The sequence below is a fragment of the Brassica oleracea genome, chromosome C4 (genome assembly GCF_000695525.1).
Source record: "Brassica oleracea var. oleracea cultivar TO1000 chromosome C4, BOL, whole genome shotgun sequence".
Classification (NCBI taxonomy): domain Eukaryota; kingdom Viridiplantae; phylum Streptophyta; class Magnoliopsida; order Brassicales; family Brassicaceae; genus Brassica; species Brassica oleracea.
In genome coordinates, this window is record NC_027751.1 from 38,855,245 (window position 1) to 38,870,811 (window position 15,567).

General features: G+C 35.1%; 3 protein-coding genes across 3 annotated transcripts; all 3 read right to left on the reverse strand.

Annotated features, from left to right (window-relative positions):
- Window positions 1-5,905: 5,905 nt before the first annotated feature.
- On the reverse strand, window positions 5,906-7,294 carry LOC106338848 (ATP-dependent DNA helicase pif1-like). Its single transcript, XM_013777732.1, has one exon. It carries the CDS (start codon window positions 7,292-7,294, stop codon window positions 5,906-5,908), a length of 1,389 nt encoding a protein of 462 aa, XP_013633186.1.
- Window positions 7,295-7,589: 295 nt separating this feature from the next.
- Window positions 7,590-10,065, reverse strand: LOC106338849. The gene is made up of 11 exons (XM_013777733.1): window positions 9,922-10,065; window positions 9,626-9,637; window positions 9,279-9,552; window positions 9,076-9,166; window positions 8,856-8,980; window positions 8,705-8,786; window positions 8,514-8,631; window positions 8,269-8,426; window positions 8,078-8,192; window positions 7,810-7,995; window positions 7,590-7,736 (listed from the first exon to the last, which is right to left on the reverse strand). The coding sequence occupies exons 1-11, from the start codon at window positions 10,063-10,065 to the stop codon at window positions 7,590-7,592; spliced, it is 1,452 nt and encodes a 483-aa protein (XP_013633187.1).
- Window positions 10,066-12,847: 2,782 nt separating this feature from the next.
- On the reverse strand, window positions 12,848-13,905 carry LOC106341056. Its single transcript, XM_013779873.1, has 2 exons — window positions 13,519-13,905; window positions 12,848-13,444 (listed from the first exon to the last, which is right to left on the reverse strand). The coding sequence occupies exons 1-2, from the start codon at window positions 13,851-13,853 to the stop codon at window positions 13,183-13,185; spliced, it is 597 nt and encodes a 198-aa protein (XP_013635327.1). The 5' UTR covers window positions 13,854-13,905; the 3' UTR covers window positions 12,848-13,182.
- Window positions 13,906-15,567: the final 1,662 nt, after the last annotated feature.

Genomic DNA, 15,567 nt, shown 5'->3' on the forward strand with positions numbered 1-15,567 from the left:
TTTAAAAAAAATACATTTACAAAAATATTGTTTGAAAGAAAATTCATTTATCTTTCAAATATAAAATGAAAATATTATAATTAAATAATAAAAAATAGAAATAAAAACCATAAATTTAGCAAATGACAACTAAGTTATATTATGCTAAAATTTTCTTTCTAACAATTTATCAAATGACAAATGAGTTATGAGCAAATAATACCATATAATTTTTTAAAACATAGCCATTCTTAAATATTTTTTGAATAAATAATTGTTTTTAAATTTAATCAACTGAAAATAATATTCGTACAATTATGTGAGTCAAATTCTAGTTTTATTGATGCATGTTATATATTAGTGTTGCATGTTTTAGGTAACATTTTAATGATGCACATTTTTAAAAATCTTCATTATTAAAATTATGCACGTAAGGATAACTCATGAGTTTTTTTTGTTGATTAAATGACATTATGTCCAAATTTATTTAAGGATATTTCATTAATGTAACTGAAAAAGACATACAATAAAATAGGAAGTTTAAATTCATTTAAGCATATTTCATTAATGTGACTGAAAAGACAAGTAATAAATTAGGCAGTTTTATTCGTTTTAGGATATTTCATAAATGCAACTGAAAAAGACAAGCAAAAAAAAAGAGAGTTTAATTAATGAAGTAAGAACATTTTCAAATGGGTACTTCTCTTTTAATAATATAGATGGTTTGCTAGAATTATTCGTTGGAATAATCTTTCTATTTATATTTATCAAAACTTTGTTTAAGAATATGGATTGTTAACAAAAAAGGACATAACTTAAATGGGTTTTACATAAACAGGGATGTAAACATTTCTAACATAAATGGATTTCTAACTGATGTGTGTGTTGCCCAAAATAAATGATGTGTATTAACAGGGATGCACATAAACAGTCGGAGAAGCCCGGTATAACTTACAATGTAGAAACTGAGAATGTGATATTTGACGCGATAGGAATAATACGTTACGTTTTCATTTAATACGACCAACACTAAAATGGTTAAAGCATTGAGTTACTTGCTTTGGTTTAAATTGCTGAAGAAAAAACGAATACGAGACCAATTATAACGTGAATTGGTCCACAATGATTTCCAGATTATGATTTGGTTCATATTGATCTTTAGATTATGATAGTTTGGTTACATTTAATAATTTTCTAGTTCAACTCAGATTTTGATCACTCTTTAACTTTTTCGAATACATTATTCAATACTGATATATGTTTAAGCAGTAAAAACAGATAATTAACGATTTTTCATTGATTTGACAATTTACTGGAGTAATTAATATTTTTAATAATATTTTATTTATATTAAATACTATAATTATGACACATTGTTAACCGAACATATAACTATGACACGTTGTTAACCGTACATCTAAAGAAAGTAAATGATTTTGATCTCAAATTTCTTTGTTCACTTTTATTAATGGTTGCTATCTAAACTAAGGGGGTGTTAGTAGGAATTAGATTTACAACGAGTATTAGAATTTTCCAAATCTAGGGTCGGAAGCCACGAGAAAACGTACCTAACACCTCGAGAACGCGTCAGTGAACTTTGACCACGTTTCAGCTTCTTCTTTTCTTACCTTACCAGCAGTTTGTTTCTGATCTTAGATATTGTTCCCACTTATGCAGAATGCTGCAGCATACACCATTAACGAAGTCTTCATGTGCTCCATCGTGGTGAAGGTAAATTTTTCAAACTTATCATCTCCAAATTTGAGTTATGAAATTCAGTCGATGAATCCGGTTACTTTCTCTTCAATGCATCTCTTCACCTTCTACAATACTCTTCGAAATCGTTCATTTTTAGGGTTTCCGCCTTCTAAAAGAACTGCTTCTACTACAAGCAGCTGACACAATTCTTCGCTGCCGTCTAAACAGCCAGAAGAAGCGGCAATACTCACAAAACAGTTACATCTCACGAGTTCATTATCCTTCCAATTTAAAAAATGTCTACACTTCAACATTGCCAATAAACTTTTTACTATTCCAATTTACAAACTATCTTTCGCGCGGTTATTGTGCATAATACATCTCACAGTGCCTACAAAGTGACAATATCTAACAACCCATTGTTACCAATAGATTTTAGTTGCATAGAAACTACTCTTATTCACAATACGAAATACATAAAACATCAAAGAGTTATGGTTTTTTGTTTTTTTTTTTGTTTAGCCTAAATTTTGATGGTCAAAAAAGAAAAACAATTACGAAATCCATTATTTACACAACATAGATATATTTTTCTCAAATATAATAACACATAAATATATAACCTAACATCTATTATTATACAGTAACCATTGTTATTAAAATTTTATGCTACTTGCTTATCTTTTAAAAATAATAATAATAAATTGGATTTTTTGAATGGTTTAAATGATAAATTTAAGAAGAAATGTATTAAAAACCTAATAAATTCAAGAAAATCAAATATTGTGAACAAAAAATGGTTATATTTCTAATGAATTTTTTAATATAGCAACAAATATATAATTTATAAAAAAGAAATAGTTATATTTGTGGTAAAATAGTGAAAATATAATAAAATAAACTAAAATTATATTTAAATTATATTATATTCTTATTATTTTGTTAATTTGCTTACCCGCCCGTAGGGCGCATCCGACCCTAGTAACTAATATAAGGATGTTTATGATCCAATATTTTGATTCTTATTTTATCTGAGAGAGAGCCAGAGAGAGAGATGTGGATTTGATTCATATGGTAAAATGAGACCCCTTCACATCTGCATAACATTTTCTTTAAGTGGTTAGAAGAATCCTTGTCCACGATATCTTGAAGTGGCTAGTAATAGTTTTTAGATTTGGAATATTATGCTATTGATCGATCATAGTTGACTGTGAAATGGAATTTAATTGTTACTGTTGATCGATCATGATTGCTTTTGAAATGGAATTGAATTGTTAGCTGACGTCATATATGTGAGTCTTGCCCTGTTCCGTAGAGTAACCTTTTAAGTGTGTTCTTAGTTTGAAAAGGAGTAATCTTTGATTCTTCTGGTTGCTTGTATTACTATAGATAATATATATATATATATATACTAACTAGGGTCGGCCCGTCCTACGGACGGGATGTATTTTAAATATTAATTGAACCGGTATAGTATATATTTAATATATATTTGTATTATATAAAACTATTCATATTAGATTTATTTTAATAATAATTGAAGTATTATAAATAATAGTAAACATTTGATTTTTTTCAGTGTTTTGTGTGTTCTTTTCGTGCATATATTGCTAAGATTTTAGTAAAATTGTAAAGGTAAGACTATTAAAAACCAATAATTGTATTTAAAGAGTAAAAATCGTATTGTGTGAGTATGCATTAATAGTTTTTAATACATATGAAAATTGCCTCAGATCGTTTATTCTTAACTGGCAACCTGTTTAGGACCATATAAATTCATAAGTTTCGTGCTAATAGAAAGTGACAAAAAAAAAAGTTTCGCTCTAATAGAATTAAGGACAAAACCATCGCATTTGCATGTGAAAATCTTATGCTTATTTAAATTGAAACCCAAGTCGCATGCTTTTGTTATTTTCTCTTATTTTTAGGGTTTTAATGCTTTACTTAAAGTTAACAGACCACGACAAAATTAAATTTTTGTTTTTGTCTTGAGGATTTTCTAAACATTTACAGAGAGTATTAGTGTATAGACTATATGAAAATACATTAATTAATTTGTTTTCCATAATTAATACAGAACTTAAAAGGAATAATGATTAGTAATAAAAGAAAGCAAGCTATAAAACTTTCCGACTTTGTATTTATCGCCATAACAAAGAAATAGTATTTTTCGATGATATAACTGTAATTAATATTTACTACTCAAAGTAATCTAAAACGGTTATTGTTGTTTTTTAGTATTTTTTGAATCAGGTTTTGATTTAAACGTTAGTATTCAATAAAGTTAACAAAAATATCTGATCGAACTTGTAAAGCCATTTACTATTTTTCTTTCTATATATATATATTTTTTTTTATCGTCTATCATTATTAAACTAAAACAGTACGTACAAAAGCTCATATAAGACAAAATCTAAAAGTTACAAAGTAGCCCGTAGAGGCCCAAACAAAAGAAACTCCAATAGAAGATAATGATCAATCTCGAGAGTTGTCACACGTATAAGTCGCGTAACGAAGAAGAGATATGCGCCGAGCCGTGACATCACCACTATCACCGGAGAAAGCTCAACGAAGAGCAACCGTGATGAAAAAGACCAAATTCGGCGGAAGAACAGACCAACGGTTTGATAAAGAAAGGATCGATAGCCTCAATCGACATCTTTTAAGATTATAAGCGCAAAGATGCAACTGCCTAACTGAGGAGAGAACAATCTAATTCACAGACCCAGAGTCAGTCTAATCAGAGAAAGCACAGAGAAGCGGATGTCAAACAGTCGTGAAACCTATAACTTTCAATAATCTTCGATTGCTAACAACCGGAAAAAAATAGAAATCTCAAGAATGATTTAGAAGAAAAAAAGTGATGAACTTCAGAGAATTGAAATCATTTATTTATAGCAGGAGAGACGTATGGAATGAGATATATATCGTAAGAAGAATGGATCAGTGATATAAATGACACTATCAATTGTATTAAGTGAATCTCACCAAAAACCGTAACGCGAGTTTCTTCAAGCGTGGAAGATGAAGAAGCGTGTCGCAACATAAGTCATACAGCTTTCCATACGACCCAACTATAAATAAAAGCCCATGATGTTACAGGTTAATTAAACGCTGCGGTTTCTGCTTATGTACACGTGTCGCAATGCTAGATTTTGACTTATCTAGCTGGAATCCCACGTGGCTCTCTGAGGAGAGAGCAAACCATACTATACTAGGATTGGTCCGCCCTACGGGCGGGGTGTGCATTATAAAACGATCTTGAAGCTAACGTATTAGTATGTCTCATGGTTTTTTTGGTTCTTTTTTTTTTTTTGTTGTTGTTGCTGGAAGGATGAATGCATGAGAGTTTGATGGTTTGTATGGTTTTTTGTGATATGTTGTTAAGTAATTGGTAGTTTTACGAAATTTAGGAATATGGATGTCTGGACAATACCAGTGTATCATTTGCTTCAGTTGTACAAACGTAAAACCGATCAAATAATTTAATTTTAATTGTTTCGTTGGAGTGAATTGTTTGATGATCTATACATCATACCAGTTGCTATGTCTCATTTTAAATACATATCCTTATATGTTAGATACTTATATGTTATTTTTATTTGAATATTTTAGTCGGAAAGTATTTGAAGCATATAAAACCAAAACAGAGGATAGAGTAAATTTTAAAAAATCAGAATGTTTTGAGTAAATGTAATAAGGTCACCAACTAATTGACTGCATGTCCTGAGAATAAACTGTTGTTAAAATTTTTAAAAATAAGTTCGGTATAGCAAGAGAACTTGTCCAAATCGATGCTTACGCCGTGTTTCTCCGATCACTGAGAGGAATGGGTCGTACCAATATGTAATGAAAATAACGACAATTAGTCAATGCTCACTGATTGGTATATAAAAAGTATAAAGTAAATGTGTAGCTCTAACCTCGGTCACTTGGACGTCCTTAAAGATTTCTTTGTATACAATATTAGTAACTCCATCTTCACCGTTCATATCGGAAGTCTCGTCTAAAATCTTAAGCCCATTCGGAGTTGTTACTCGAGACATGGCAACGTCGTACAACTGACCATGAGTAAAAACAGGGCGTGGAAGATATAAAGCAACTTGGTTCAGACTTTGACCCTGGCTCTTGTTGATTGTCATGGCATATCACAGTCTGATTGGGAATTGTCTTCGGTTAAAGGTGAATGGATGCATGGTATCGGTGGGACTAAGTTGTATCCTAGGGATCAAAACTTCTTCTCCAAATCTGTCCCAGTCATGATTCTAGCCTTAACAACCCTGTTACCTAGGCGAGTAACCACCATTCTTGTACCATTACACAAACCTTGATCCTGGTTAAGATTGTGCATCATCATCACTGGAGTTCCAATTTTGAGGCACAATCTGTGGTTTGGGAGGCCCGAAAACTCTAGTGAATTGAGGTACTCTGGCGGGTAGTGGGTGGTCCAATCATCGTCTGGCGTAGCTTCGAACTCCACTGATTCAGAACTCAAATACTCTCTAGCCTGTGATGGGATCTTGGAGAGGAGATAAGCGTTCACATAATGTACGGTATTATTGGTAGGTGTCAGCACGGCTCTCTCTTTTAGGTAGTCCTTATCCCAGTAGTTTTGGAGGAAGTTAGGATATGCAGCATGCGCCAGAGCTTCGTGTGGTGTATCTGAGCGAGAGATCAATAACCTTTTATCCACAGTAATCTGATTCCCTTCCTCATGTTTTGGTTTATTGGACGCCAAGGCGTCAGCTTCCCCATCACCGACTTGTAGAATCCATTTTGCGAAGTCCTTGTCTTCTTGCCGCAGCCGCATGTTGATGGATAAGGTGAATACTTGGGCCATTTTCCATAGATATGATTTGCTGATGGATGCGAGAACGGTGTCTGGCCTTTTTCCGTGTGGAATAACTGGCAAAATCTGCCGGAAATCCCCGCCGAGAAGCACCGTCTTGCCACCAAAGGGCTGTGTGCTAGCTTCTGGAGACTCATGCGATAACAAATCTCTGAAGGAACGATCTAAGGTTTCAAAAGCGTGTCGGTGTGCCATCGGAGCTTCATCCCATATTATCAGGCCTGCCTTAGATATCAATGCAGCTAAACTTGACCCCTTGTGAATTTCACACATTGAACGATCATCTAGATTCAGAGGTAATTTGAACCGTGAGTGTGCTGTCCTTCCTCCCGGGAGCAGCAATGCTGCGATGCCAGCTGTAGCTACCGGTATAACTACTTTGCCAACTGACCTAAGCCTCGCTATAATAGTTCTGTATAGGTATGTCTTTCCTGTGCCTCCTGCACCTGAGACAAAAATTAACTGGCCCGACTGCTCGTCAACTGACTTCAGAACAGCAGCATATACTTTCTCCTGATCCGTATTCATCGCCGAGAACAATACTCTATGCGTCTCCTTCTCCTTTTCGAATTTATACATCAGTTCCTGCCGCAAAACTTGGCTGTTTATCTCTGATAGTATTGAAGTATCTGGCTGAGGCAACTCATCATAGTCTGCTAGTGACTGGTTATGCTCTTTTAAGTGTTTGTCAACCTCGAGCAGTGTATACTGTTTTAACTGCTCATCTTGTAAGTCGAGACCTGGAAATCGAAACTCCTTTTGTTTCATGTACAGTATGTCCTCTGCCAAAAACATCCAAGTATGCTCCCAAAGCTTGAGTGGGTCTACGACTTGACAATAAACCAAGATAAGCACAAACAGTCTTCTCAGCTGCCGTCCGGTTGCCCATGAAGATGGCTCCTCTATTGCCTCATGCCACTATTTATCATCATCAAGTAGTCCTCGTGCATAACACGCTTCTTTGAATTTCTTATATACCACATTACGTACCGTGTATAACACGTCATAGCCTCTAGGACCTCTAACAACATTCAGCAACAACATTATTAATTGTTGATATATATCAACCAGCACGTGCCTTCTTCACCACCTTTGACGCCCCTGCGCCAGTCTTCTTACGCGCCTTACTGGTTCCACCTTGATCACCTGCAGCAGTTGATGGCTCGATGGTCTGACTGGCATCATCATCATCGTCGTCGTCATCATCTCCCTGTACAATATGCAAAAACGCATATGCAATTAGCAAGGAGCTACTTGAACATCACGATACACACGTAACTTACATTATTCACGACGTCATCTGCTGTCAGACGTCCATGATCCTCAGCAATACGTGTTATGGTGAATGTCTTGTGATGCTCGGTAAAGTTAAACGCAGTGACCCTCACTTGGAAAGTGTACGTTTTTCCTTCCATGTCTGCAATGAACGGGGGTAACCTAGTGTCCTCAGGGTTCACACCGTCTTCAGCCTTGAAAAAAAAAAAGAAAAAATGAGAAATAAGATTTCGTTCAGCGTTTGACATCACGAATGTAAACCTTTATGAGTCATACCAGCATTTGTGCAGCCTCGCTTGCTCGGATACTATGCAGCTTCGTTAATACACCATCGAACCATACGAATATTCCTTCCGCAGTATCATCAGATATTGCCATCTCCACACGATAGCTATATGAAGATGGTAAAGGTGAGTTTAGATCACCAGCAGGCATGTAAATCCTCATGTAGAAGACGCGATACTTACCGTAGGGCTCCAACAGCTTGTGGATTGTTGCACACTCCACACGTGAATGCAGACTTAGTCCGCTGCAATATTTTACTGCATTTCGAGCAAGCAACATAACACCACCCCTTATCTGTGTCAATCCGGACAACCCTCCCAGTGCACAGAAAATCAATCTCCTGCAACATATAATCAAGACTCACATGGAAAGCGAACACTGACAATACAAATATAATATTACAAATCAAAACAAACAGATATTATACCTGAGATGCAGCAGAAACGATGAAACTGCTGAGGTCAGCGATGGTCATAGTTTCCACCTTCGCATATGACTTTAGCAGTGGAGCGGCCGACGGCAGACCATTATCTCTGGCGACCAGCCTACACAGAGCATAATGATTACGCAAGAAACAACCGAACACACAAACACACGGTAAATTTACGACAATCATACCTGTAGAATAGAGCAGCTCCTGCTTCAGTCTTCTTATCAAAATACACGTGTGTTCCAGACGTAGCGTTAAGAAACAGACGACCTACGTAGATTAATAAACTTGTCAGGACTAAAGTGCTATGACATTAAATGATAATACACAATCCAATACCTCTGACAATCTTGGGATTTATGCTAGTGACAACCATGACCTTTGGATCAACCCTCATAGCCTCAAGCTGTATATGGAAAGCAACAGCCTGAGAGTCAAAGAAGCTTAAAGTGACAGTCTCATCACTGCACACATCAGAGAAGACACAATGACAATTAATATCAGAAAAGACATAATGACAATGACAATTAATATATAGAAAAGACACAATGACAATTACCTATCCAGCTTCAGAGTCACCATAACACGATTCTTCTCCTCCGGAGGATCGCAAACCGTGCTCTTCACACTCAATATCTCACCTATGATGTCTACATCAAATTCAAAGCCGGTATCATTCTCTTACAAAGTCAGACTGATCATAAATCTATGTACTCAGAGTATCAACAACATATAAGGACGTTTCAGCTGTGATCAACATACCTGGTAGCTGAGTGTTCGTATTGGCGAGACCAATCAGCTCCGAGTGGTTACGGAACCGGAATGCTTCCTCTGGCAAGGGGGAGTCAGGTTCGGTCAACTCTTGGAATGAGGTAGACTCATTGAACCGAATCATCAAAGACGAATCAGTGAGTCGGAAATTCTGCGCGCATCTGGAGACATCAAAACCGGACACGGAAAACATTGTCCCGGCATGTAGCTTTTCCCGGAACTGTGGGAGACGGCCTGCACTGATCGTGACTTGCATCACAGTCGACTGAAACACATTAAAGATTATATCAGTGCTACATCAGTATAAACTCAAACGGATCATCAGTACTATAAATTACAGGAACCAAAACCTAGATAATAAACAGCATGATCAATGACAAACCAAAACAATAATCTTTGTATATATAAAAGGCTTTGTATTTCTATTATATAATATTAGATCAGATCAGCAACACTCGTATCAACATTTCTATAAAATAATAGTCAACCGCATAATCACGTTACGGATATATAATTTCCAGATCAGATCAGCAAGTTTCGAAGTTTTCTATAACAAAGGACATATGGGAAAATAAACAGTTCTAAAAAAATATTACACAAACGCGTTCCGATCTAATCAGGATGGGGAACTTACGTTGACATCAACCATGAGCACATCCATCCACATCAGCTCTCCACCACGCTTAACGTTCCTAGCCTCCCAGAATCGAAGCAGTCTCGCCTCCACAACGGATGAGCACCGCCCAGACTTGAGATCGGAAAAGAAAACCTTCGCCATAGCCATCGAGAAAGATGAGGGGTCAGATCTGAGAATGAGCAAAGCGTGAGATTAAGAGAGCGTGGAGAGTGCACCTGTGAAATCTCAGCATATATTTATACTCGATCTAGCAGACGAACAGCGCAAGAGGTTGATTCGTAGTGGGATATGAATTAAAGACGATTTAAGGTGATTGAAAGCAAAACCGTTACAGGTTTCAGACAGCCGCTGCGGCAATAGGCGACAAACGAAGAACAGAAAGGGAGCTTCTGTTTAGGGTTCCCCGTAGAAGACGTATGCGGACGGGCCTCGCTACGAAAATAATTTGATAAGCCCGTGACGAAGCCCACGTGAAGCCCGGACAGAGCAACGCTTTAGTGAAACGGTGCGGATCCGACGTGTCAACGCTATAGACTCCCTATTTCTGACGTGGAATCTGAGCTGTCACCCCCAGGAGAGATACAAAGTGTCTTTTATATATAAAGATAGGCTAATAGCTTCTATGATTGTGAAATGCAAGTGAATTTGATTTGCGGAATCACAAGTCTGTTTCACTATGAACCAAAACAAAACTTGAAAAGAGTAACCTTCGGATCTTTGTTTCTGAGTTTGAAAGTTCGGGTTAGAGCTGGGCATAATATCCATACCCTAAGTATTTATCCGAACCGACCCGAAAAATAGGGTATCCGACCCAGTCGGATCATGCCTAGATATATGAATGGGACCATTTTTCAGAAATCCAAAAAACCAAAGCCGAAGCTGACCCGCCCGAGAACCGAATGAGTACCAAACATATCCAAACATAAAATATATATATATATATATATATATATAGTATTAATACGTAAAATTAAAATTATAAATCATGTATATTAGTTATTTTAGGTATCTATATTATTATTTGAGAAGTGAATTTTTTAATTTGTCATATTCTCCATGATTTTAAGCTTATTAATATTTTTTCATAAATATTTTATTATATATCTTAATAAAAAACAGTTTTGGAAACAATATAATTACAATATTTCATCTATACAAAAAATTTAAATTATCTTATTTACTATTATATTAAAAACATTTCTTAGGTGATTCCATGGTTTTAATAAATAATTTTAATAATATTTATATTAGATAATAAACATTTTTAAGAAAATAGATAGTTATCACCTACACGAATGTTTGATATTATCTTATTAAAATTATATCAAAAGTTATATATTTTTGGATTTTGTTAATATAAAATCATCGATAGCATATACAGTTTTTATTTTAATTTATTAGTGTTTAGTTTAAAAAATATATTTTTCGAAATTGTAAATTTTGCTAATATGTGTTACCACCAACTAGGCATGTGAAAAATGTTAGTTTTCTGTTTGACTCCATGTTTTGAGTCACTTTTGCAAATCCAGATATCCGGAGGGTCCGAATCCGGATCCATCAAAGCTGGATCCGGATCCGGATATCTTAATTTTTTAGTCCGGATATCTGGATCCGTAAATTTTATTAATAATTATTTCAAAAATAGTAATATCTATATATAAAAACTAATTTTATTTAATATATTTTCATTTTTATAATAGTATATATAAATTTTGTAATATTATACATAGAAATAATTAAAAACATTATATATTTTTTATTTTTAATTATTTTTAATATTTATATATATTAATATTATTTTTTATTTATTTTAAAGATCTAAATCCGGATCCGGATATTATAATTTTTAGAAGGATATCCGACACCCGGATATCCGAGAACCCCGGATCCAGATAAGTATAGTAAAATTATGGATCCGCCGGATAAGGATCCGGATACCTTAAAAGTGTCCGGATACCCGATCCGTCCCAGGTCTACCACCAACTGGTTAACCACAAAAGCTTATGTTTATGTTCTACCGATACAAAGAAGTACACGTTTACAAGTCCGAAAGAAACATACAAAAAAACTTGAAAAGAAAAAAAAGATGAATATTTTAAAACATAAAAAATCGCATAAATATTTTCAATAACAGTGGTACATTTATTTATTTATTGTAAATCATATTTTAGAAAATAAAGACAATTCTCATATATATTATGTTGTTATCTGAAAATAATATTTTCAATTATAAAACTTAAAAAGTAAGACAAAAACATTTTATAATTCAATATTAATTAAACAAAAAATTTATAAATATATTTTAAAAATATTTTTAATATGTGAATGTTAAAAAATTTGACCCAATAACACGCATATATATTTTGATGAAAATCTTTTTTCATATATAAATAATTTGATGTTTGATTTAAACTTTTCGAGAACATTTGGATTAATAAAATATATACATTTGTAAGACGATTATGTCCTCATACGCGGGCAAAACACCTAGTTTATAGATAAAAATAGATGTTTTGGATAAAAATACTCAAATAACATTATGTATTATGTATATGGTTACTTTCAGACAAAAATAACTAATTCAAGCTATATAATTTAAATATTTTTGGGTTTTCAAGTTATTTTAGATAAGTTTGAGTAATTTTGATATAAAATACTTGAATCGAATCGAGTAGTTTAGTTACTTAGGATAAAACCCGAACCCACCCGGAATCGGAAGGATCTGATTCGAACCCGACTCGTTTTATTTTAATAACCGAATGAGACCATTTTTCAAAATCCCCAAAAAACTGATACCCAAATAGATAGTATCCATACCCGAATGCCCGACCTAGTTCGGGTAGTTATGAACTGTGATTTGTGAGCTTCTCCTTGAATCCCAAACGATTTGTGATTTGTTACTGGCTTCCAAGGGTGTGTGCATTAGTTGATTATTCACAAGTTTTACGTTATTTCATCAGTAATACTTCTTTATCTATTTGTTTTTAATGTTTATACAGAGGTATAGGATCAGGCTATCATCACAGCACATGGCATCCACGGAAACAAATGGTCTGTAATCGCTAAGCTCCTCCCAGGAAGAACAGATAATGATGCCCTGTCTGTTCCAAGGAAAGATCATAACTAATGTCCTGTCTACATAAAAATGGCAGAACAGATACATAGTGCCACCAAACGTGTGCTTCACGAAACACCAGAGAAAGAAATACGCCTGTTCACAAACCCCAAAAACGTTTCAGATGATATCTCAGTGGAGCATCAGCACCAAAAACGAAAGAGAAGAAATTTGTTTTGAATCTTGAGACCCTGTGATGGCTGCTGCAAAACCCTGGCCTCCTCCTTGGCCTTCATTAAACTATCGAGAAAGAGTATAATGTTCTCGTGGGCGCGTTCAGACTCCTCCTTGTCCATAAACAATCTATTCTGCAGTTTGTACCACATCATCTCTGCCAACAGCCTTGAATCCCTGGAAGCCCTCCGCACCAGATGAGGAGGTTTTCGCCGCCGGCTGCCTTCAATCCTAAGAGACATTGATTGATAGCATCAACAACAAAAATTAAATGAATAAATGAATGTGTATTTAGGGTGAGTTACTCGAGGTCGGTGTCTGTGACATCCTTCAAGAAACTAATAGATTTCTCTTGGGCCATAATCATCGCCTCCTCTTCTGACTCACTCAAGTACGCCGTCGATGACATCTGCTTTACCCCCATCTTCGCCGCTGCCTTCTTCAAAATCATCACCTCCTCCATCTTCTTGGCACTACCGGCGTCCTCGGTAATCATCTCCTGGTCCCAAGTCGAATTCATCTTAACCTTCGCCGCTGAATCTCTGGAAGCCCTCCGCTTTGAATGAGGCGGTCTTCGCCGCTGGCGTATAGACTGCAAGTGGGCGATTGCCATCGTCTCCTCCTCGTCTGAGTTACTCATTTGCAGAAACCCTACGTTTTTGACTAAAACCACCTTTATCGGCCCAAGTCACATGTTGGTTTTTCAGTATCACCTTCATTCTTCAAGTCCAGTTAGAAATGGGAAAATTGCTTTTTTATAGCAAAAAAAAATGATAACTACCTCACTTTCTACTAATCTCATATACTCATTAGGCTAATTATTTTTAAAATGACAATAATGTCCTTAAAATTGTAATTTTAAAATATAATAAATAATGGGTTCGATCAAGCAGGATCGATCGATCCGTTCGACCTTGTCCATTTCACTCGATCGATCCTGATCATTATGCAGAACAAAAAAAACACGGGATCGACCTGGTCCATTTCACTCGATCGGCAAAGGTCGATTTCACTCGATCGGCAAAGGTCGATTTCATACGGATCGGCAAAGGTCGATTTCATACGGATCGGCAAAGGTCGATTTCATACGGATCGACCGATCTCAAATTATAGACCGATCGATCAATGGAAGCATTAAAATGAATCATGGTAGAAATAATGTAAAAATTTTGTGAATAATCAATGGAATATAGAAGACAGCGTGAGAAGAAAATTACTACTTTTTTTGTTTTTTTTAAAAAAAAAAATTGATTTTTTCAAAATTCAAAATATGAAGCGGGTCTATCCTATTTATTATATATAGATTATAGGAAAGAAAGTAGAGGAACCAGGTACAAGAGCATCATTCGTTTGGAGAAAGCAGGAGACGTGTCAACCAAAAGAAATGTGGAATTAGTTTCTCTCTCTCTAGGTTTTCAAGAAAGTGATGAATTTGATGTTATTATTGTAAATCTAGGTTAACTTGTCATATTAAAACTGTAGTTCTCTCTGCTTTCATCCTAGTTTCTGATGAGTTAAACCTCAGATTTGAGCAAACTGATGAATTTGATGTCAGCTCCATTCGAGCACTTGAGGCTCATGACAGCTAAGGAGATATGCAACAAGAGTTAAGCTCAAATGAAGGCCGATGCCAAACCTTCCAGCTCAACAAAAACTTGGATAACACACTCAACTCAAAGAATATATACTACATGAAGAAGCTAAGCCACTTTCAAATTGGTTGATCATAAACTTTATTGATTTGGACATGCAAGGACTTATTGGAGGAGTCCAACAAAACAAGTATGAATTAAGCAGCGAACGGATTTGGACTGTTATCTTGATCCAACTAGGAAGTGTTTTCAATTGGAATCATGCCAATACCAATTCTGGTTTAGGAGTTAGTTTTCTAAACCTGGAGCTGTACGCAGGGCCGGCTCAACACTGTTACGGGTCCTAGGGCGAAAAATATTTTTTTTTCCTCAAAAATTTATATGTAGATAATGTTTAAACTGTTTTTAAAATTTAATCAGTAATATTTTGTAATGAAAATAAAACTATATACATATCCAATAATTTGGGCCATTTTCAATTTTATTTATTATATTTATAATTTTTTATATATAAAAATATAGATTATAAAAAAATTGGGCCCCTTAATTAGTATTATACGGGGAGACACGGGCTTGGGCTCGGGGCAGTCGCACCGCTTGTCCCCTCTAATAAGCCGGCCCTGACTGTACGACTTGATCTTCTTTCAAACTTTACAGGTTTAATCACTTACAAACCAAACTTTGGCGATCATAAGAGACATTAAACCATTCAAGAAAGACAATTAGCCATCCAAGAGAGTTACATACCATCTTAACAAGCAC

Coding starts and splice junctions, on each gene's coding strand:
- LOC106338848 (XM_013777732.1), bottom strand. CDS start 7,294: ATGAAACAAAAGGAGTTTCGATTTCCAGGTCTCGACTTACAAGATGAG.
- LOC106338849 (XM_013777733.1), bottom strand. CDS start 10,065: ATGGCGAAGGTTTTCTTTTCCGATCTCAAGTCTGGGCGGTGCTCATCC. Junction 9,167..9,278: donor TACGAACACTCAGCTACCAG/GTATGTTGATCA, acceptor AATTTGATGTAG/ACATCATAGGTGAGATATTG. Junction 8,427..8,513: donor TCGTTTCTGCTGCATCTCAG/GTATAATATCTG, acceptor TATATGTTGCAG/GAGATTGATTTTCTGTGCAC.
- LOC106341056 (XM_013779873.1), bottom strand. CDS start 13,853: ATGAGTAACTCAGACGAGGAGGAGACGATGGCAATCGCCCACTTGCAG. Junction 13,445..13,518: donor GTCACAGACACCGACCTCGA/GTAACTCACCCT, acceptor AATGTCTCTTAG/GATTGAAGGCAGCCGGCGGC.